The sequence below is a fragment of the Vidua macroura genome, chromosome 3 (assembly GCF_024509145.1).
Source record: "Vidua macroura isolate BioBank_ID:100142 chromosome 3, ASM2450914v1, whole genome shotgun sequence".
Classification (NCBI taxonomy): domain Eukaryota; kingdom Metazoa; phylum Chordata; class Aves; order Passeriformes; family Viduidae; genus Vidua; species Vidua macroura.
Window position 1 is genome coordinate 97,225,935 of NC_071573.1, and position 21,491 is coordinate 97,247,425.

The 21,491-nt window shown below is 43.5% G+C and overlaps 2 protein-coding genes across 2 annotated transcripts; both read right to left on the reverse strand.

Annotated features, from left to right (window-relative positions):
- Positions 1 to 3,883: 3,883 nt before the first annotated feature.
- On the reverse strand, positions 3,884 to 9,650 carry ADI1 (acireductone dioxygenase 1). The gene is made up of 4 exons (XM_053972352.1): positions 9,137 to 9,650; positions 8,720 to 8,839; positions 6,999 to 7,178; positions 3,884 to 5,309 (listed from the first exon to the last, which is right to left on the reverse strand). The coding sequence occupies exons 1-4, from the start codon at positions 9,254 to 9,256 to the stop codon at positions 5,178 to 5,180; spliced, it is 552 nt and encodes a 183-aa protein (XP_053828327.1). The 5' UTR covers positions 9,257 to 9,650; the 3' UTR covers positions 3,884 to 5,177.
- Positions 9,651 to 11,502: 1,852 nt separating this feature from the next.
- RNASEH1 (ribonuclease H1) lies at positions 11,503 to 18,775 on the reverse strand. Its single transcript, XM_053972350.1, has 8 exons — positions 18,608 to 18,775; positions 18,408 to 18,538; positions 17,745 to 17,948; positions 17,106 to 17,205; positions 16,760 to 16,814; positions 15,615 to 15,699; positions 14,038 to 14,162; positions 11,503 to 11,964 (listed from the first exon to the last, which is right to left on the reverse strand). The coding sequence occupies exons 1-8, from the start codon at positions 18,715 to 18,717 to the stop codon at positions 11,878 to 11,880; spliced, it is 897 nt and encodes a 298-aa protein (XP_053828325.1). The 5' UTR covers positions 18,718 to 18,775; the 3' UTR covers positions 11,503 to 11,877.
- Positions 18,776 to 21,491: the final 2,716 nt, after the last annotated feature.

Here is a 21,491-nt window from a genome sequence, read left to right on the forward strand (position 1 = left end):
TCAGGAAACTGTCCTTTCTCCTAAGTTCCTAGTTCAAGCTAAGTCCTGGGATCAGAAACCTGGCAGGAGAGTGCCTGTTCTGCCAGTAGGACCCAATGCTCTGAGTACATGAAGATTTATTCTTGTCAAGTTCAGCAGCCAGGACAGGTAGCTACCAGCTCCCACAGCTGCAGGTAGCAGCACATCCCCTGCTCTGAGGCAGCCCAGGGCAAGACACTCACCTAGTTTTAAACCCTCAAGCTGATGTTACTATTTAACTACCAACTGGCCGTGAAATGTCTTTTCATTAAAAAGAAAAGACAAACTTTCCCCAGGACATATAACAAGGGAGCACAGCCACCAGTTTGCCCACCTAAATTATTAAAAATCCTACTGGCCTGCCACCGTGCCCACCCTGAAGCCCCTGGCTTCGCCTGCTCGGCCGAGGCACGGTCAGCTGCAGGGGACACTCCCCTGTTTCTCGAGGAGAGTCGGGGAGCGGCTAAGACAGAGCGCTGCGCTGTCTGCCTTGTATGGAGGAGGGGCAATAAGGGAGCTGATCCAAGGCTGGAGAAACAGTCTCAGGTTTAATCCGTGCTCCAAGGAGCCCCGAATACCATTGTATCCTTCGAGGCTTTCGCAACAGCTCACATACCGGGGCGTAACAAGGGGGAAGGGACGCCCACCACCCAATGGGGGGATTCGGGGGAGTGGAAGGCAGAGGGACAGACAGACACACAAACCAGTGGGGGAAGTTCAAGGGAGGGACCCCTGGCCCTCGTCCACTCCCTCGACGCCCAAGGTGGAAGATTCTGGGAGAGTGGGATGGGGAGCCGAGTGATGGACAGGGTGCCAGGGCTGGGACAGGGGAATGACTGAGCATTTTCAGGGAGATTGGCATTGAGGGAAAGGCGGGGAAGCTCGGGGTGGAACCATTGGGAGAAAATGGGGGTGAAGGGGCAAACCATTACAGAACTGTTACAGAGATATAAAAACACAATACAACACTGTCCATCCACAGTTTACACTGAGTCCCCTTTGTTATGAACAGTTTCCAGGTGTTCCCCAGAGACGCGGGCAGGGCTTTCCTAGTTCCCATGGCAACACTAAAAGAAAACTACTAACTCTAGCTAAGTACCGATATTGAAATGCTAATTAGCTAATTGCTCTGTTTGTTTTCTCTAAACTACCTGGGGACAACCGGCCTCCCACCCTTCCACGCTGCCACTCTGAGACTAACATGCAAATAAAAACCCCTTAGGATCATGGGAGTATTTTTAGGAGGAAAAAAAGAATATAAATCAAAAACTGAACACAGTAGAGGAGTCTAGGCAAATGCCCTAGCTGAGGAAGAGGGAAACACATCCCCTGATTGACTGTTAACTGTCGCCATCACCTATGAAGGAACAGACTAGATTAGGCTCTGAGAAGCAGGGCGGTAGAGAGAGAGCCCTGGTGCTGCCACCACGGAAGGAGCTGGGACAGTTGTTGTTCTGGAGTTCAGCAGCAGATTCTGCACGCCACGCCTCCTCATCCTCTGGCCGCCGGTGTGCCACCAGGAAAGGAGAAAGGACAGCTGCTGCTCGGGACTCCAGTGACAGACTCTGCACGCCTCCTTCCTTTCGGCTGCCTGGGAAAGCTACGACCGCGGGGGCGAGCTCTGCGTCGACCCCCTGCCCAGCTGATCTTTTTAATAAAGAGCTGAACATTAATAAAGGCATTAGCCCTGTTCATTTCACCCTTCACAAAAGTTTTCTCGAGATGTTCATGAGAAAATGGGGTATATGCCACTTTGGGAAAGTTTGGATTAAAGCAGAGAATAATACATAAGTACCAAAAAATGCTATCTTTAAACATCTCAGTTCAGTACATAAGTACCAAAAAATGCTATCTTTAAACATCTCAGTTCAGTACCATTTATCCTATTTTTTTAACTCTAATCCTGGAGGAGCTGAAATATTTGCCTGAGTTAATGCTGCCAATATGATGTTGCTGGAACTACTTCCATGAATTTTCATACTACATCAATATACCAGGATTTTCCACTAGCTGTGGTAAAACAACCATGTTTTTGCACCAAAAATCAATTTCACTTTGCACTTTTTTTTTCGGGGGGTGGGGGAGGAACAGAGGGAAGAAAGAAAAAGACACAAAACCCATGATGAAAATAAACTGCATTTTTCATCTGAAGGAATGGCATATTCTCCTTCCCATCTCTCTGCTTTCTAGAATGTTTTCTATTAACATTTTTTTCTGCCCAGCTGTTTCCTCCCACTATAATTTCCCACATAACCTCGTTGCAGCAGTGGAATCTTTATACTGGCCCCAAATTGCTTTTTTCTGGCTGACAAAAACCACTTTCAGAGTGCAAAGCTTTCACCCTTTCAAAGACACCTATAGCACTAAAGGGCATGGACTCCAAAGTGTTGACAGTCAGACCCCCACAGCCCCTGACACCTCTCAGCAGCAGAATGCATTGTGCTATGAAAATGATGAACGATCTCCAGTGGGGTGATCGTGTGTTATTTTGACAGCCAGGAGATGGGAGCTGTACTGGGTGTATATATTCCTCCAGAGAGGCAACAAAACAAGGTGGCTCAGTCCTGCTCCCCAGGTCACATCCTACATCAGCGAGCTGCTGAAAGCAATTGCTGCGGGCAGGCGCTTTACTGTCCATCCCTCATCACTGCTCCTAACTGTAAATCTCTCCCGAGGAGAATGCATTACCTGCTCTCTCTTTCTGGCCACTCCCCCAGCCTGCTGGGGCTGGCTGCTCTGTAAGTGGGGGTTCCTGAGGGCCCGTACTGCTGCCCCACCTCTCCTTTTGCAGAGAGAGGTCAAAACAGAAAGGCCCATAGGAGGAATGAACAGTCTCACCTTGGCTTCTGATTAAAGAAAAGGAAACAAAAGCTTAGAAGGGGGAATGAATTCGATGGGATACCAGGGACTGATACCAGCACCAGGAGAAAGCAGTAGTTTTACTTTACATTCAGAAACCAAATTTTCTGTGGCATATAAATCAAAGGAATAAAATCTGCTGCAGGCAATAACTGTAATTTATTCCTGCACCTTGAAAAATCCCCAAAGTTTGTTCTGGGAGCAGGAAGCCCCAGTGTGCTGTACAAGAGGACATTCAAGTGCTCCCTTCAGACAAGTGGCACACAAATCCCCGAGCCAGTAAGGCACATGTCACAGCACAGCCTCCCCCATGTGTGTCTGACTGTAGCTAAACTTCCTATTTGCTCCTAACACTGATTTTTTCAGACAGTCCTATGCAAATTCACTCTCAGAAACATTTAAAGAAATAAAATACCTAGAAATGGTTAACAGTAATGCTGCTATAAAGTGAGAAAAACACCGTTACCTACTAAAGAAGGGCTGTGTACCCATTCATGGGAAAGAACAGTGGGAAAGTTCAATTATCCATCATCTGCTACATTACGAAGACCCAGGTAGGGCCATTTCAACCTCCTTCTAGAGTTGTTTATTTAAGAGACTTCGAGGCAGGAGCATGTATTATATCTGGCTGAAATCAGCACACAGGCTGCAGTCAGCTCATCATCCACTGAGAGCTGAAGCAAGCAGTACATCTACCCAGCTGACATAATTCATCACTGAGAAGAGTAAAATGCTCCAGTGCCCACTGCTGGGGAGCTCCATGTCCTGTGGAAGCACAAGGTATTTACTGAAAACCAGCCTAGTGTGCCTAAGCCTACTCTTCTCCCTCTCACAGCTCAAGAAACTGAGGCACAGTGAGTCATTTGTCCCATGTTACAGAACAAATCAATGCCAGCACAAGGAATAAAAGCTGATTAATAATTACAGTAACACTGCTGTTCAATGGGTCTTAAATGCCAGCACAAAGAATAAAAAAACCCCAAACCAATAAAAAAATCAACATACCTAGATCAAAGTAATTTTATTAATAACTCACAAGAACAAATTTGCTACATTTTACTGAGAAAACCACAGCTTTATGTACCAGGGTAGAACTTGGAAAGCTGCATACTAAAATGCCGATTATGCAAATTTATCTTATGAACATTTTTAGACAAGAATGAAGGAGGGTTTCTTTTCTTTAATTAAAACCAGAATCCTACATAGTTCATTAGCATGGATTCTGAGCAAAATGAATATTAATGTAGCCCACCTCTCACAATTTTACCTGCCAGAAATACCAAGGAAAAAAAGGTTAGAAAATGGATTCCTGAGCAACTGTAAATGCAAGTAGCTAATGCCATTGCAAGGCTGCTGGCATCTTTGAAAGGTCACAGAGATCAGGAAAACCTTTTTGAGCAGAAAAAGGCAAATAATACTGCCACCTTCAAAAAGACACGAAAGATCTGGGGAACTGCAGGCTGCTCAGCCCCACTTCAGTCCCCAGGAATGTTACAGAATAAACCATTATGGAAGGTGTTCCAGGCACAAGAAATACCAGGTGATGGGGAGCAAACAGTCAATGCCAATTCACCAAGAGCACATTCTGCTTGATGCTGACTGCCAGGGGCCATGGCTCTGTAGCAGAGGGGACACCATAGGTGCCATTCACCTTGACTCCAGTAAGGTTTTCACTAGTGTGTCCCACAGCAGCCTTGTAGCCTGGCTGAGGTTACAAACTACTGGATGGATAAAGAACCTCAGGTCCATTGGGCTCGAAAGTGTCTGTGGTTCAAACTTAACTATCAGGTGGTTACAAGTGACATCCCTGTTTACCAGAACTAGGGCAAAACAGAAGGGAGCCTAGCCAAGGGCACTGGTCTCTGCAGCCTGGAGAGGAGAAGGCTCAGAGGAGACCCAACTACTAGAGCAGGGACTGTGAAGGAAACAGAGCCAGACTCTCCTCAGACATGCAGTGAAAGGGCAATAGACAACTGCAAACTGCAACCAGGGAGATGGCCATGAAGAGCAAATGCTTGGCCATGGGAGCAGCTAAGTGCTGGAGCCAGCACCCAGACAGGCTGTGGGACCTCTACCACCAGAGGTTTCCAAACTGCAGGGTCTTGAGCAACTTGGTCTAACTTTAAAACTGGCACAGTAATTCACAGGGTTGGACTAAGTGACCTCCGAATGACCTTTCAATCTAAATTTTTCTATGATTCTGTGATTCCAATTTCTTATGTAAATACAAGTTTTATCAGTGAAAAGCAACAAGGCACATTTATCCTGACGGGGCTTTGGGATGTTCCACCTGTCAGGTCTCAGACACCATTATGTTCTTCTTCAGCCAAAAACTTCATGTACTGTTTCCGAGCAGGAAAATCATCAGCCGGCCTGTTGTACGCAGTCCAGACGGGTTCTCCAACAAACAGCCTCATTGCCTTCACGTAGTTCTGCCAAAGAACAAGAAGTGACAAATCATTTAAGAGCTCCTTTTCAAGGGATCTTCATTCCAAGTTTAAGGTTTCACTTGCGCTTCGGCAGAAATTTTTGAAACTACTTCATGATGGACTGAAAGCTTCACACATTCCAGAAGATTATAGCACTATACTGCTGTTCCTGCTCCCAGTGCCTGCAGTGGAAGACTCAGGCACCTATGCAGTGATACACTGCATCATGATCAGTGCCTTCAGTTCAGGCAGAAGCAGTACTTCTCTCCATTTCAAAGAAACCAAAACCATCCTGTCTTATGCAAACCTTTGCACTGGATCCACAATACTCAGCAGTGCTGCATTTAAATCCTATTTGCTTACTTAAACAGCAGCAACCCAAGTACCCAAGATGTTTACATAATGCTTTTGGGGAACACCAGAAGCATCACAGCCACGAAAACTGAATGGGAAGTGCATGAACTACCCAAAAAATAAAGCTTACAGGAAGTGAAAAGTCTCCAGATTCCAAAAGGAAAAGCAACTGCCTCTAACACCAGCTAACCAAAAGTATGCCTGACGCAAGATACAACTGCGGCAGCAGAAAATGGGATTTTACATCCTGCAGAAGTATGGGGTTATGGGGATGGGGTTATGGGGAACTCTCCTCTTCTGTCCACTATACTATAGATTTAGACCCTACCTATTCTATAAAACATAGATAGATGATTATCTTACACCCAGTTCAGCAATGGTAAGAATAAAGTTAAGTACCAAAAGAACTTAGCTGCAAAATGCCAGGGTCTAGAAGCACCTAAGGATTTTTCTTTGAAGATGGCTCTTCTGGACTAAAGCTCCTGAAGTGAACAAACACTTAAGACCTTCTTGGAGACTCAACCATAACCTCTAACATTTTGTCTATGTAAAGAAAAAGCCTGAGAATAGTAAATGTAGCCTATTCACTGTGATCTCAAGATGCAGATGGGAAAAGTCGTGTTTTTCACCAAAGCAGCAGCTCCATTTTTTACATGTATAAACACTGCTATCTGGACAGCTGATTCAAAACAAAACCATTCCCTTCACCAGAGATGCAACTTCACAGGAGACAGCATGTTTCCCCATTTTGCAGGGGTAATGCTGATGTTATAAACACATCTGTAAAAGCCCACAAGAAGAGAAACACGGACCAGGACTGTAAGTGCCAATCTCAGACTCCCACTGACAAAAGTATCTTTCCAAAGGAGGTCACCACCTGTGAAGCCAGCATGCAGCTTAGCATACAGTAGTTGCAAATAGTGGCTCCTTCTTTCCCCAAAGGTGAATTTCACGCTTGTGAAAAATGTCACTGCTGGACACAGACATGCTCTTCTATCCCCACAAAAATACACAACAAGGCAATACAGAATGACCCATCTACATCTCATCTACCTCAACCAACAGCTGGGACAATTGTGGGAGGGACAGCCCAAGGCTGAATATGCCAAAGATATCATGTGGCAATGACTTACAGTTACAGCTGAATAGGAGAAGCTGAATTTGTGACCTGGAGATGAAAGCTTCAGATGCTGTGAATTATTTATTATTTTTCATTCTCCTCCTTCATATTTAATATGTTTTACTAATGAACTGCAAGTCTCAGGGCATGTAGTTATAATGTGATATATATTCACATGGATTTGTCATCAAAATTTACAGTAATCTACAACAACATACGTTCTCATCCAGTGTAAATCGGTGATATATGCCAGCAGGGAGAGTGATCATGTCTCCTTTTTCCATGGAAATCCGAATCCATTTGTCATCCTTGTCTCGAACATCAAAATAGCCAGATCCCTCCAAGATGTAGCGAATTTCATCATCGAGGTGTAAATGTTCTTCATAAAATGTTTTTATCTAGGAATAGCAAATATTTTGGAAAACTACTGAACATGGGAAAGCTGCAAAGAAATCTGGTAGAAACACAGAGAAGCTGAGAAAGGCTTTCAAAGGGTAACTGTGTTTTAACTAACAGAGGAGACCAACATGGGAAAGATAGCCAAGCCAGCCAGCCAGCCCGTCTCTGAACATATCTAAGCAGGCTTCTACATTTCCTTTGGAGGGCAGGAACTCCTCTGACAAGAAGGAGCTCTAGCTGTACGTAACCATTCTCTGAATAACAGTAATGCTTACAAGCCATCTGAAAGAGAGATGGGTAAAACTTCCCACTGCAGGATTTGGTCCTTGCGCTTGCTCAGTTCAATCATTTTTTGCTTTTTTCCCCCCCCAACACACAGCACCAAAACAAAGCCACAGACTATCCCCCCTCTTTTACACTTATGTAGAGCTGAATTAGCTGCACAGGGTACTACCACTGCCTGTGAAAATGCAGTTACTGCCAAACACGGCCCATCTACAGCAATCTGATGTAAACAGTGTGTCATGCCTGCCTACACACAGACCCAGCTCCAGGCTCTCTTGTCCAAGACAGTGGCAGCAACATTCTCTTTTTTCTGGAATGGCAAATTCTTTGTACATTCACAGAATACAAAACACATTTTAAAATTCAATTAACGGAGACCTGAGAGGTTTAGTGCACAGTGAGCAGTGCAATGCCAGGTACCATCACCAGCTGCTCAGGTCTGAATGATGTTTAGCCACACTTCTGCAGATGTCCTTGAGCCAGAAGTGATCCAACACAGCAGGATGAGCAAAAGTCCCTATGTCTTGTAAAGAATGGCCCATCTTTCTGTCAGATAGAGCCTATCTAGGCCACCTTCCTAATGAGTTACTACCTAATTCACCTTCTCACCAAAACAAAACCACTAGAACACAATGGGCTTAAAACAAACTGGTAAATGGAAACTTAATAAAAATATGAAAGTGTCATTGGGTTGCTGTTTTCAAGTCAGAGCAGCAAGTCAGCAGCACTTGAAGGTTAGGATGAGAAAGCTCCTTCTAGGAGGCTCATCTGAACAGTGTTGAGCTGCTATGAAATTGTCAAGGTATGAGCTCCCCAAGGTAAAAAAATCTACTTGTACAAAGAATGTATCCCTCCAATTCCATGTAGTTAACACTCACTTAAAAAAGAGGCATTATGCAAGCAGCCATTAGGATGTCAAAGACTTCAAAGCCCAGGCCCAGCTGGCAGCTACTTGCCTTCATCTCAGAGAGGCTCTCTGAGAACAGGTCAGCATTGGCACAACTCTGCTGGTAGGAATCTTAGTTATGAAATGACAGTGATGGAAATGATCCTCAAAACCTTTGAGGGCAATCTACAGAAGCAAAAGACCTCTACTATCTTTAATATTATATCAAAGGTTCTTTCTTAATGTTCAGGACTTCGGTACAGGATGTATTTGAGACGTGGAAGCCTCATCCCCATGTCGCGCTGGGCTGTGCAGGTGTCACACACTGGCCGGTGCGGAAACCCGCACTGAGAGTCAAGTTTCGCGTACCTTTTCCTCATAATTTGGAAGCTTGTCTTTGTGTATGGTCACTATATCCATCCAAGAATAATTTTCTGCTCTCCGAATCTCCTTCAAGCATGGATCAGCCTCATAGTTATCAGCATCCAACTAAAAGCATAGGCAGAGGGAAAAAAAAAAAAGCATTCGGACGCCATTGCTAAAGGCGGAACTCAGGGCACTCGTGGGAATCCCGAGGTGCCGGTGCGGCTCGGCCGCTGCACGGGGAGCTGCCACAAGGACACGGGGCTCCTGCACCCGGCCCCCGGCCCAGCTGCCTCCGCTCTGCGGGCGGCCCGGCCCGGCCCGGCCCGGCGCTCCCCGCGCGGCTCAGCCCGGCCCCGCGGCTCCCCGCCGTACCCTGCGGTACCACCCCCGCCGTACCCTGCGGTACCACCCCCGCCGTACCCTGCGGTACACCACGCCGAGGCGGCGCAGCTGCTCCAGGCTGACGGCGCGGTTGGGCCGCTGCCGGTGCGGAGCCCGCTGGTCCTCCTGGGACTCGTCCATGTACCAGGCCTCCACCATCCCGCCGCCACAGTGTCCGCGGGGCCGGGCTGCCAGCGCGTCCCGCCCCGGCGGGGCTCCAGGGCCCGGCAGCGAGCGGGACGGGCCCGCCCCGCGGCCCGGGGCAGAGCGTTACGGGGGCGCCATGGGCCGCTCCAAACACGCTGAACAGCGTGCGGTGCGGGGCTTTCGTTTGAGGGAACAGCTTCAGGCTGAGAGCCGAAAGTCCTCGAGAGACAGGCCGGGCTTCGGGGCTTCTCACCCGCAGCGCCCCAGGGTAACCCGAGTGAACGGCCATGGTGTTTGCATCGTGTCGGCCCTCGCTGTAATGCTCTGACGGAACTTACTGGTACATCTCAAGCTTAAAGGCTGGCATTGCAACCCCACAATATGAAAAAAAAGAAAAAAAAAATTTAGGCAAAAAATAAAGTGCTAAGACATGCCTGTGCAGATAACTTGTGTTGTCTCCATCCATGAAGAGGCATCCTCAGCGTTCTCCCCGAGCTGGAGTACGCAAAACACCCTGGGGTGTGTCCCGTCCAGCCTCCACACTTCTGTTGCCTACCTGATCCTATAGGGCAAATAAACCAACAGCCAGCTAAGCACAATATAAGAATGGCCAGACAACTGAAACAAACCCTCCTTCGAATTTTTCTTCATAAAAAGAGTTTCTAACTTACCAAGGTGTCTCAAGCACTACTATCAATTCTCATAAAAAGGTACCAGATCCATTTAATGTATAATATATTTATGTTTAAGCACTACTGGTTATCAAACAGATACTCTAGAAGCTGTGCTAAGGCACATGGAGGACATGTACGTGTTTTGAGACAGCCAGCACTGAATATCATGGCTGCTAAATGCCAATATTCTCCTAAAGCTGCAGTTCTCTGAAAAGATTACTTCAACATCCACCATCCTCTGCAGGCCCTCGAGCCCCTTTTAAGTCCCTTTTAAGTTTGTTTTCCATCCTTTAATCAGCCTTAATCTTGTAGCCATCCTCTTGTTTTTCTTCTGTCCTGAATTTCCAGAATAAGAATAAACATTCATATGAAATTGATATGTCCTATTAGATTTTCTATTATAATCTACCTATTGGACTCAGGTAGTCAAGTGGCCTAAATTCAGTATTACACAGTTGTTATGATTTACCCACCACAATCTTACAGGTTTTCCAAAGCTCCTCCTTAAATAAAAAAACCCCAAAAAAACCAAAACTGATTTCCATACAGTAAATAGGATTTACTCGTTTAGCATAATATGTAAGATAGGCAAGTTACTAGAAATCTGATTGGGGTGATGGGTCTTTTCTTTGCAGCCAAACTTCTAAAGTAAATAGATAGTTGTGTGCATACATACAAAGAAGCGGAGGGGGCCAAATCAGTGCCCTCTTTTACCCCTAGATGAGCTTCAATGTGCAGTTTTGGATGAGAGAAAAAAATAGAAATCTTCACTGACCTATTAACTACTGGATAGCCAGTTTCCTCCTTTAGCCATGTGATTAAATATGCAAAACCTCACACTTTGCCTCGGGAAAGATATTATAATGCATGAGAACTATTAAGTAACAAATTTCTTCATTTCTAACCATCTGTATCAAAATTAACAAATACCAAAACATTTCAGTGACTCCTAGCTTAAACTCTACTATTCAGTGGTACAGAAGTACCATATAGAGAAGTTGACACATACAATAAACCTGCTTGCTTTTCCTGTACACTTGCATAGAAAATAAACTCATGTTGATTACTGGTAATTACTCTCCAATTCAAGTGCACATTAGCCATTCCATTAATCTCATAATTGACTGGAAAAAATGAAGTCAAATATTTGAGATCTGGAAGGTATGGAGAAGCTTATCTTCTGGTCCCATTTCAGATGAAATGCCAATTACTACCTTTAGGACAACACTGAAGAGGAACTAACAATGCTAACAATAACCAGTATGCATTTAAAAAAACTACTTAATGGAAACAGGAAGCCAGAGATTAAGAGCTTGAACATTAATCACATAGAGAGAACAGTAAAAATTCATTGTTTTCTTGTAACCTGGCTTTTTCTTTGCTCATGCTACCCTGACAGAAGAAAGCTACTGGTGCTGCAGCTGGCACTGTAGGTCAGTATTACAAGCCCATCTGTGGAGCAGTTATTGCCAGTACCAGAATGCCAGAGAACACCAATGAAATCTGTGTTAGGTGACCTCCTACCAAATCAACCAACCCCAAAGTCTGCCCCACCTATTTTGGGCTGCAATAAATACCTCTGCACAAAAAAAAAAAAAAAATTTATTTCACTAAGAAGAAAATACAGAACACTTTGATTTAAAATTACTTCTTCAGAAGCCTGTCATTAAGGTGAGTTTGTAAGTACACAAGACAGATAAAAACACTGACCGCAGCCCTTCCAATAGATGGAGAAAAAGCAAATACTCAGTATCATCAACTAAATATTCTCAATTGTAAAACAAATGCAATAGAAGAAAATGTGGGGTTTTGCTTCCCAGAAGTTGGTTTATATTTAGTGCTTCAGGCCAGAAAGAAGTACAGCTCAAAGTTCAACTCCAAAACAATTACAGCAGTTCAAGTTGTTGCTGTCATATTAGGCCCTTTCCTCTCAGTGCAACAGTCTCTAGTCCCAGGCCATCAGCACTTTTCTTTACAAGCTCCTTCTCTTGCTAGTCTATCAGCTTCTTCATTTCCTTGGAAGCCAGCATGACCAGGAACATGCATCTGTCAGGACAAAATATAGGAGTATTAGATATGGAAGAAAGTAGATACATGAAACTTGATAAAGCAGTGCTCTGTCATTGATAGTACAGGAGCACCTCCTCAGAGGTCTTCACCTAATACTTAGCCCTTAGGTTTTCTTCCCAGAGATCTTCATTGTCTCTCTTCTTCTAGATAAACTCTTGCCAAACTGTGACTATAATCTTTATGGGAATTAGTGAAAAGCATAAGGACCAACCAATCTATCCCTTAAGAAATGCAGACAACAGCTCCAATTCAAAATTCCCACCTTCCAGCATTCAGTGGTTAAACTGAGTTGATCTTTCCCTAAAAGCTAAAGTCCTCTATTCCACTAAAAGCCTTGGTAGTTACAGCATTCACTTAGGATACATACATAGGATAATAAAAGATCCTTCCAATTTTCAGATGTCTTAATTGTCCATCCATCAATCAGTAACTGAAAAAAAACTTTATACCCTAAGCCCATCCTTGTCAGAACTAAGGGTGGAGTAGGAAGGTGAGGAAGAAAATCAAGCTTGCTATTTGACAAGATCTGAGAGGGGATAAGCATGAAGTGGGTGTGAAGTGACGTTAGGCAAGGTTTTGGCACCCCATGGGGGGCTGTAGATGTGGATTCTGTGAAAAGACATAAGCAGTGCCCCTACATAAGAGAGAGCCAGATCCAGACAGCTCCAAAAGGGACTCACAGTTTGACACAGCTAAGCTCATCAGCAAAGCTGATGGCTCTTCTGTGATAACATGTTTAAGAAATGGTAAAAATGCTGCACAACAGCCAGAGAAAAGAGTGAGAATATGTGAAAGGAACAGTTCTGCAGACACCAAGGTCAGTGCTGAAGGAGAAGGTGCTCCAAGCACCTGAGCAGAGATTCTCCTGCAGCCTGTGGTGCAGACCATGGTCAGTCAGCCTGTCTCCCTTACAGCCCAGGAGGGCCACAGTGGAGCAGAGATGTGCCTGCAGCCCATGTAGGACTCTGTATACATACACTCCTCCTGAAACAAAATTCATCCCACCTTTTCTAAGAGATTCAGGTTTAAGAAGTGTGCACAAAGGAGTACCTTTTAGTTATGTAAAATATTCCCAAGAACAGCTGAATTTAGTTGGTCTTTAAATTTTTACCCTTGCTCCTCAACAGAATATAGGAGTAGCTATAGAAAATCTAATCAGCCTGTAAATTGCAGCCACCAACTCTGTAACACAGAGCAACGTGAATACCTGCAATAAATTCCCATTAAAAAATTGCACATTAAATACCTACATGGTCCTGTTTTCTCCAGAGTAAAGACAGAAGCTGAGTAAACATGTCATTAGCAGCTGCAAATTCAACTGTACACATATTTTCTCAAATCAGTGGTCTTATACCATAATTAGGCTAAAATTTAAGAGGCAAAGGAATATATTTCCTTGAAGTGTTAAGCACTGATATTAGAGGTTACAGAAAAATACATTTTACCAGAAATACCTGTATAGAAGTTGGTTTACTTCTTTACTGGAGAGCAAAACCATTAAAAAATTGTTATTTTAAAGACCTTCTCGTACCAATTTTGCTTAGAAGAAATACAGTTAAGGCACAGAAAACTAGTTCGTTTATTTGGGGTTACACACACTTAGTTCTCCCATTTTAAAGACACTCCTGTGATTGAGTTACTCCAACAAATCAACATCCTAAAGAGTTCTGAAAAGCAAATACAGAAATTCAGCTATGACACAAAAACTAGTTATATTCTAAGGTTAGATGTCCAGGGAATACAGTAGAAATTGCATCTACTAACAGCAAACAAACTAAAAATAATTATTGCAGGCATTTTCTAAGCAGTAATAAGAGGCAGGAAACAAATATAAATATTCATTTAAATAAATGAAATACTGGTTCTAATAATCTAGGTTATGTTGCTAATTTGCTTTAAATACAACAAACTGCTCCTCTGTATTTGCAGTTAATTACTTAAGGATGTACAATACTGTGTTCTACAAAAGTCTTAGTTATGATCACACTTTTAAGTTTCTACCAGAAACATGTTTAAAATGTCGTTAAGACAAAGAAACAAGGAACTTACCCACTGAATTTCTATGTCTTTTGCTAGATTATCAAGTCTTTCAAAATCTTCTTTATTTATTACACTTCCTCCTGAACTTGTTCTCCAGCCATTTGTTTTCCAGTTGTCAACCCAGCTCGTAATACCTGTGCAAAGGGAGTATCACTATAAGAATTCTATTAAAGAAGCCAGCAAGGATCAAGATGAAGCCAACAGCCTTTTAACAAGACATTATCTCTGTACAAAGTCTCAGGCAAAAACAATGGAGACAAAAGATAATTCTTGCTTGGTTCTCTGATTCTGTCTTTCAGGATTGATTATTACCTGAATTACCCAATCATTAAATTAAATATCTGTTTTTCCAAATAGATATTTAATTTAAAGACTACCATCTTATATATGCATTGTACACAAAGTATCTCAAACTTCAATAAACTGAAGCTAAGGATTTGCTTGATGATACAGTAAGCAAAGCCTACTGCTCACCAAGGAGTTTTCTATACTACTCCTTAAGTAAGGATTTTTTTTTTTAATATCTTTGCTGGTATGGACAATGTAAGACATCCTTACTGCTTTCATGACCTGAACCAAATAGGAAATCTCCAATGTTGCATGCAAAACCTCCTAAAAACCAAATTACATCCATTTGTACTTAACCACAAGCCTCCTTCTTTGGCATTTTTAAATAGTAACACCTAGACACATCTACAAAATACCTTTGGTTAAACAAGAACGGCACTTACACCTCAGTGACCCAAAATGCAAAATGAAACTGCAAGCGGAACCAAAGAGACTAAGACAAAAAGAGCAACATTTAATTTTTAACCATGAGCTGCACTAAGGTTTTGTTTAATGTTATTTCAAAAAACCCACAAAATCAAATCTCCAAAGTGATCTGGAAACAAGCAAACATGTACTGCCTTTGTAAAACTGAGAAAAAAAAACGAAAAATAACTAACCAACCAAACAAAAACTTATGCAGTTCCAGATTAACACAGGAACAAAATCTGAAGATCTTGAGGAAACAGGAAGTTTATTTTTCCGAAGTTAAGTCTTATTGGCTGCTTCATATAGTATTTATGGAGAATAAAATTAGGTTTTCCAGGTCTTTTAATGCATACTCTGAGCACATATCTCTGGCTAGTCTTCCAGTGTAGCCTAAAAGCTTGGAAGCAAGAGAACTTTAATGTACTTCACAGGTGTGTGTGTTAAAGACAGCCTCTCCAATATATGCAAAACAACAAAAACCCTACAGGTTACCACATCAACTTCCAAGTAATTTCCTGAGTACAGCCTTAACAACCTACACATGAATGACATTTTTTCTAGATTTTGTGTCACACTGAACACCTCAAGACACAAATCCTGGTGTTACTTCTGTCAGCATCTACTATAACAGACACTTTGATTCTATTTCATGCAGTTAGCAGGCAATGTCTGATACTCTGAAGTTTTCCACCAAGCAGTCATACATGGTAAGTTATGCATTGTCTTCCTTACATTCCTCTCTCCAGGACTCAGAATGTTCTGTGGGTCTTATGTAATGAAAAAGCATGCAGTGTCTTAAAGGATCAGGAAAATTAAAATTATTAACTTACCATTAATAGTAAACTTGCTATCAGTGTAGATTATTAACTTCTTGATGTTTTGACTTTTGGCTTGCTCTATTGCTTTGCAGGCTGCCTTAAGAACATTTCAAAACAACCACAATTCAGAAAGGATTTTGACCACATGGAATTAAAATACCAACGAAGTACCTGATGCTAACACAGAACTACATATATTACTGTAAACTCTCCACCAATGGTTATCAACATGTTTTAGTGTAGAGGATCCCAAAAATCTGTATTGCAGATGACACCTTTATGATTCAGGCAAAGAGGTAGACATTTTAAGTTTCAATAGCAAACAAAACCTTGTAACATTCTGATGTTCACCTCTGTGCTGAAGGAGTAGCTCTGTGACACATTTTCTAACTATCAAAACCTCTATCAACACCAAGGTACTTTCTCCAAAAGTTTGAGGAGGAAGAATTCATATCAGTTCCAACAGTCTGGATGCCTTAACAGGTTGGGGGGTGGTTTTGGTGCTCTGAAATAATATACAAAGAGAAGTTGCCGGATGTGGATGTAGAACTGAAAAACTCTTGTGACAAATCTTACCACTGGCACACCAACATCACCTCTAAAATGAACTTTGTAGTTTTTAAGCAGATCAATTGCCCATTTCAGTTCATCTCCAAATGTGGAGTGTGGGACACAGCAATACCATAATTAAGAGGAGATGAAAAGAGAAGACTAAATCTGCTGTTCTCAACAGAAGTTAGTCAGGAGCCTAGAATTGTTTTTTATATTTATCTGAAGATTATGGTACTTTGATCCTGCCATCACGAGAAGCTGACTCTCAACCAATACTCAGCAGTCCTCACTTTAAGGTCTGAAGCACACACATTAAAAACACAAGAGACTCTACATAGAGTTGAGAGTAAGACTTTCTAATGTAAGGCTGTTTAAATAGCTGTGCTTGGTGACATTTGAAAATGCTCAAGGTGAATTACCTAGTTCAAAGCCAATAAAGACCAATAAAACTTGAAAATAACTATTTGTTTGAAGTCATAACTCTGAATATTTTGCATACTTCTCTTAGAGCTCCATACTGGTTTCAGGAAACCAGAGTTGAAAAAGGCATGAAAGGGCAGCTGCAGTCCAACATGGAGAAGCATTTCAGGACATTTGCTACTTACATGGATTTCTGCTCTTTGATTAGTCTGCCGTCCAGGAAGTCTTTCACTAGTATTTCTGTGTCCAAAGAACAAACAGTAGATTAGTTATCCCAAGTATTCAGAATAATGTATAATGGCTACACATTAAAAAAAATAAAAACAAGAATATTATTTCCAGTTGATTTTTCCCAGAGAGGCTGCTTTCTCTGCTCCCCTCAATATCTCCTGACTCAGTCTCACAACACTGTCATTATAAGTCTCAACAACAGAGTTTCATATTTAAAAGGAGGTTGGTATTGTAAATCACATAAAAACCAAGCAGAATATATTAATTACTTTAAAAAAAAAAATCCATTGAGTTACTTACAAAGGGTGGCCAGGTCCCCAGTAGACACCTATTCCAGCACATGCTCTGCTACGTCCATTACTAGTGCAACAACCATCTGTATAAACAACTGCAAAGTCACCTACAAAAAATTATCAAAATCAGCACTTCTTCAAAAACACTATTTAAGATAGAAGAAATGTTTGCCACTATATTAATCCCCAAAACTTCCCTCCTCAGAGAGCCCTTCCAAAAGGCAACTACAGAAGCCATGTGAATGAGCAGTGCAAAACACAAGTCCCACTACAGCTTGACACCCTCACTGCTGCCAAGCCAGTCAGCCTCAAGAACTTCTGCCCCAACTCCCACACTTTTCACTGTAGTTCACGTCTTCTTCAAAACTTCAAAGCTACATCTAATCTGTAGCCCAGACACACATAAAATCACATCTATAACAATATGATTAAGCTATATATTCATACCAGTTAAAACCAATCAAAATTACACTGAAGGACAATGTGAACAAATAAATGATGGTTCATGTTTTCATTTCAGAAGGAAATAATGAGCCTAATGCTGCCATATACAAACCTCCCTAAAAGTTTTCTAATAGTTACACTTGTTGCTTGTCACAGAGAATAAACAGATGAAAATAATTCAAGGAATGATCAAAGACCTCACCCATATATGAAAACTTATCTTCACTGACTCTTGGTATTGAGCACACTGACTGTACTTCATCATGTTTTACACGCTTTGCAATCTGCTCTTCACTGGTAGACTGTTCATATGGCCTTTTACATGTACTGCAACACGTGGTATTTAATTCTGGTTCCTCTCTCTTGCTACCATTTTCTTGTGTTACAGCTGGAGATCCAAATGCATCTTCAAAAAAAAAAAAAAAGTTAGGAAGTTGAGCAAAATCAAATTTTATTTGAAACGACTGCTTCTAAAGACAACAGTTCTTAGTAAGTTAGTCCGTTATCTGACACCCCCCCACCACCAAACTATTATCGAAAAGAAATAGAATACACCAGCCACTCTTCATCCTAAGTCAAACCGAAGAGGAAATAGACATGCAAGGGCCCTTACACCTTAACATAGATACGGACCAAGCAACGCTCTCCAAACACCCACAGAAACACTTTCACTGCACCGGCATATCCATCGCCGTGTCCGGAGGCCATCGCCACGGCATTGGCCAGTGACGAGGAATGAACGGGGCTGGTGCCCGCGTTTCGGCAGCAGCCGCAGCGCTGGCAGAGCCGCCGTGCCTGCCCCGCGCCCCCGGCGGGACGCCCGCTCTCCTCCCCCTCCTCCCTGCCGGGCGGCGGGACGCGCTACCTGCCGGCTCGGGCTGCTGCTGCTGCGGCCCCGGGAGGCCGGCGCGCACGAAGGTCCAGGCGTCCTTCTCGGTGGCGAACTTCTTGAAGCTAGCGGAGGGGAACTTGTTCACCTGCTCCTGGCACTCCGCCCTGCAACAGAGCGGGCAGCGGTGAGGCCGGGCCGGGCGGGCTCCCCGCTCCACCGGGGCCCTCGCTCACCAGGTGCGGTAGACGCCGGCCCGCCGGCCCTTGCGCACCGCGTAGAACATGGAGCCGCCCCTGGGGACCAAGCAGGAGTGGCTGAGCACGGCCACGAGCCAGCGCAGCATCCCGCGGCCCCGCCGCCATCCGCGCCCACCCCGGCACCCCTGCGCCTGCGCGGCCGCCGCGCTCACGGCAGCACCGGGCCCTCCTACGGGCCGCCAGAGAGGCCAAAGTACCAGAAAATGCCGCAGCGCAGGGTTTTGTGTGGCTTGGCTTTTTTGTTTGGTTGGTTTTGTTCCCTCCCCCCGCCAATAATGCTATTTTTAAAACCTAAATCAGCTGTTGTTTTGGGGGTGGGGCATGAGGTGTATGAGGTTGCAGCGGCTTTGCACAAGCCACCTCGTTCTGGAAGCCCCATTAGCTAAAAGGCAAAGAAGACGTCTCAGGTGCGCTGACGTGTTTAGCACGCCCGAAAGGCTGGAGCTGAAGAAGGTCGTTAAGCTGGTTCTCATCCTGCTGTCCACGCTCAGCTGCGTGTGTTCCAGCTGAGCCCTGCGTCCAGGCGGCCTCTGAAGTGAGGAGAAACACCTTCACGGAATCGCAGGGTAGTTAGGGTGGGAGGGACGTCTGGACATCATCTGCCATGGCAGGGTCGGCTGGTGCAGGTGACACAGGAACATGTCCTGGTGGGTTTTGAATGTCTCTAGAGAGGGAAGTTCCACGATCTCCCCGGGCAGCTCTGTAAAAAAAGTTCTTTGTCATGTTGAGGTGAAACTTCTCATGTTTTAGTTTATGGTGACTACTCCTTGTCCTGTCACTAAGCACCACCAAAAAGAGTCTGGCACCCTCCTCTTAGCACCTGGACTGCCATTACTGGGAGACCAAAGCTGGGAGCTGGGTGTGTGCCAAATTCAGTACCTCAGCTTCTGACAAGATCAAAGTAGCAAAGATGGGGGCACTGGTGTGGCCACCTCCAGAAACAGCCCAAGGTATCCAAGCTGCTGTTGTACTTCCCTCATAGCTCTAGTACAGATACCTGTGACAAAGATGACCACATGGTGCCAGAGCTGCGAGTGTTGTGTTCAAGAATGCAAAACACTGGCATTAATTTTGCCTTCTGTAACAAAACCAACAAATGGGCTCAACATTATGCATAATTACTATGAGTATTATTTTGATAACATTTCTCTTAAAAAAACCCAAACCCGAAGAGCTTATGTATTTGACAGGCCTTGGTAGAACTGAGAAACAACTTGGTCAGGGTTGTATGAAAATATAATTATTGCATTTTCCTTACTTCTTCCAACATATTCATGAGACTTCATATACTCATAGCATCCTATTGCTGTTGGGATACTTTTGTTACACATCTGACTAATTTTTTCTTTCCACTTCTTCTTCATGCCCATTCTGAGACTGCATGGCATAAGAACCTTCTTAATTACATTACATTAATTACATTACTTTGTAGTGACATAACTTCTTTTAAAGATCACAGTGGTTCTTAAAAACCTGTCATGAATTTTGAGTACCAGGTATTATTGGGTACCAGGCACATTGATCACTCTACATCCTTCTCCTAATATAAACTCAGTGTCCAAAAGGAAACATCTCTCTTCACCTTCTTTTCTCGTTGCTGTTATGCAGCATCCTGCTCTGTTCAGCACTCACAGCATGGAGATGGGAAGGTGCAGATAGTCTCATCTTTATTCATTAATGCTCTGAACAGTCATGTTTTGATCCATACACACATCACCTGTTCTTTCTCCCTCTCATGAGTGGCTTCTCAGTATAAACTGAGTTCTTACTACTGGACTGATACACAATTCCTTGTTATCTTTCTTTTTGGTACTCAGGTCCTGATCACTGTTGTTTAGCCAAACCGTATCTCTATAAATACTAATCCTGGCCATCGGTATGAGCTGAGCAGTTTTTCCCAGTCATTGAATTAATGCTAGGGAAAAAGAGTGACTTGGGAGAAAAATGGGCACTGAACAATCTGTTTTTCTGACTATCATAAATTTAGTGAAAATTATCATAAATTTAGTGAAATGTTAGAAAACATAATGAGCTGCATTTTGCAGATGCTAAGGTTGTTTAGTCTGGGATGTTGGTGTCTTTGTCAGTTTTTTGTTTACAAAAGCTTATTACTCCACTATTGCATTGTGTAAAGCAACAAACTACACACAGCATTACATGGTAATAGCAAATTGTTTGTACAAGCTTAAGCTAGCTGCTCTTGGGGTAATCCAGGGAATCTAAACACAGAACCAGTGTTCTGAACCCCATTCCTGGGTCTAACATCCCTGGACAGTATGTGCAGAGAGTTGCACACCTGCCTCCAAGTGGGATCTACCCTTGAGCAAGAAACCTAAATCAGCCAACAGGGAAGTGTCAAGATGGGGATTTTTTGTCAAGGAAAGGTTTTAGCTATACTTCAGATAGATATACAGCCAGGCACTTCTTTTGAAATTAAAAAGTACAGCTTGTTCTATTTATCAATGTGCAAGTGTTATTTGTTAGATTATAACACAGTATATAATAAAGAGTGCTTCCACTGATGACAGAGTATGTTGAGCCCAGAACACTCATCTTGAGTTAGTAGTACCTGAACACAGCTGAAGACTCATGCATTATTTCTAGTCTAGTGACAGTCTGGTAACTGTGATCACTGTGACACTGTCTTAGCGGAAGCAACCGAGAGGTCATGAGAGGCAAACAAAAACCAAAGCCAGGCTGCCCTGTGCTGGCAGGCGATTGCCCACACTCCCGGCTTGCCAGCACGCTCCCTGGCATGGGTTTGGCCGTGGCTCTCAGCACAACGCCTCGCTGCAGGCCGGGGGTGACTGTGCCAGCCCTGCTCCATCACGTCTCTTCCGCCTTCAAAGGGATGAACATC

Bases quoted from the DNA above. Each gene is read 5' to 3' on its own strand.
- ADI1 (XM_053972352.1), bottom strand. From the start codon at position 9,256: ATGGTGGAGGCCTGGTACATGGACGAGTCCCAGGAGGACCAGCGGGCT. The intron at 8,840-9,136 runs GTACGGCGGGGG...CTATGCTTTTAG, and splicing joins TCGGCGTGGTGTACCGCAGG to TTGGATGCTGATAACTATGA. The intron at 7,179-8,719 runs GTACGCGAAACT...TGCTATTCCTAG, and splicing joins TTCCAAATTATGAGGAAAAG to ATAAAAACATTTTATGAAGA.
- RNASEH1 (XM_053972350.1), bottom strand. From the start codon at position 18,717: ATGCTGCGCTGGCTCGTGGCCGTGCTCAGCCACTCCTGCTTGGTCCCC. The intron at 17,206-17,744 runs GTGAGGTCTTTG...AATTTTTTGTAG, and splicing joins AGATAAGTTTTCATATATGG to GTGACTTTGCAGTTGTTTAT. The intron at 14,163-15,614 runs GTAAGTTAATAA...CCCTTTGCACAG, and splicing joins TAGCAAGTTTACTATTAATG to GTATTACGAGCTGGGTTGAC.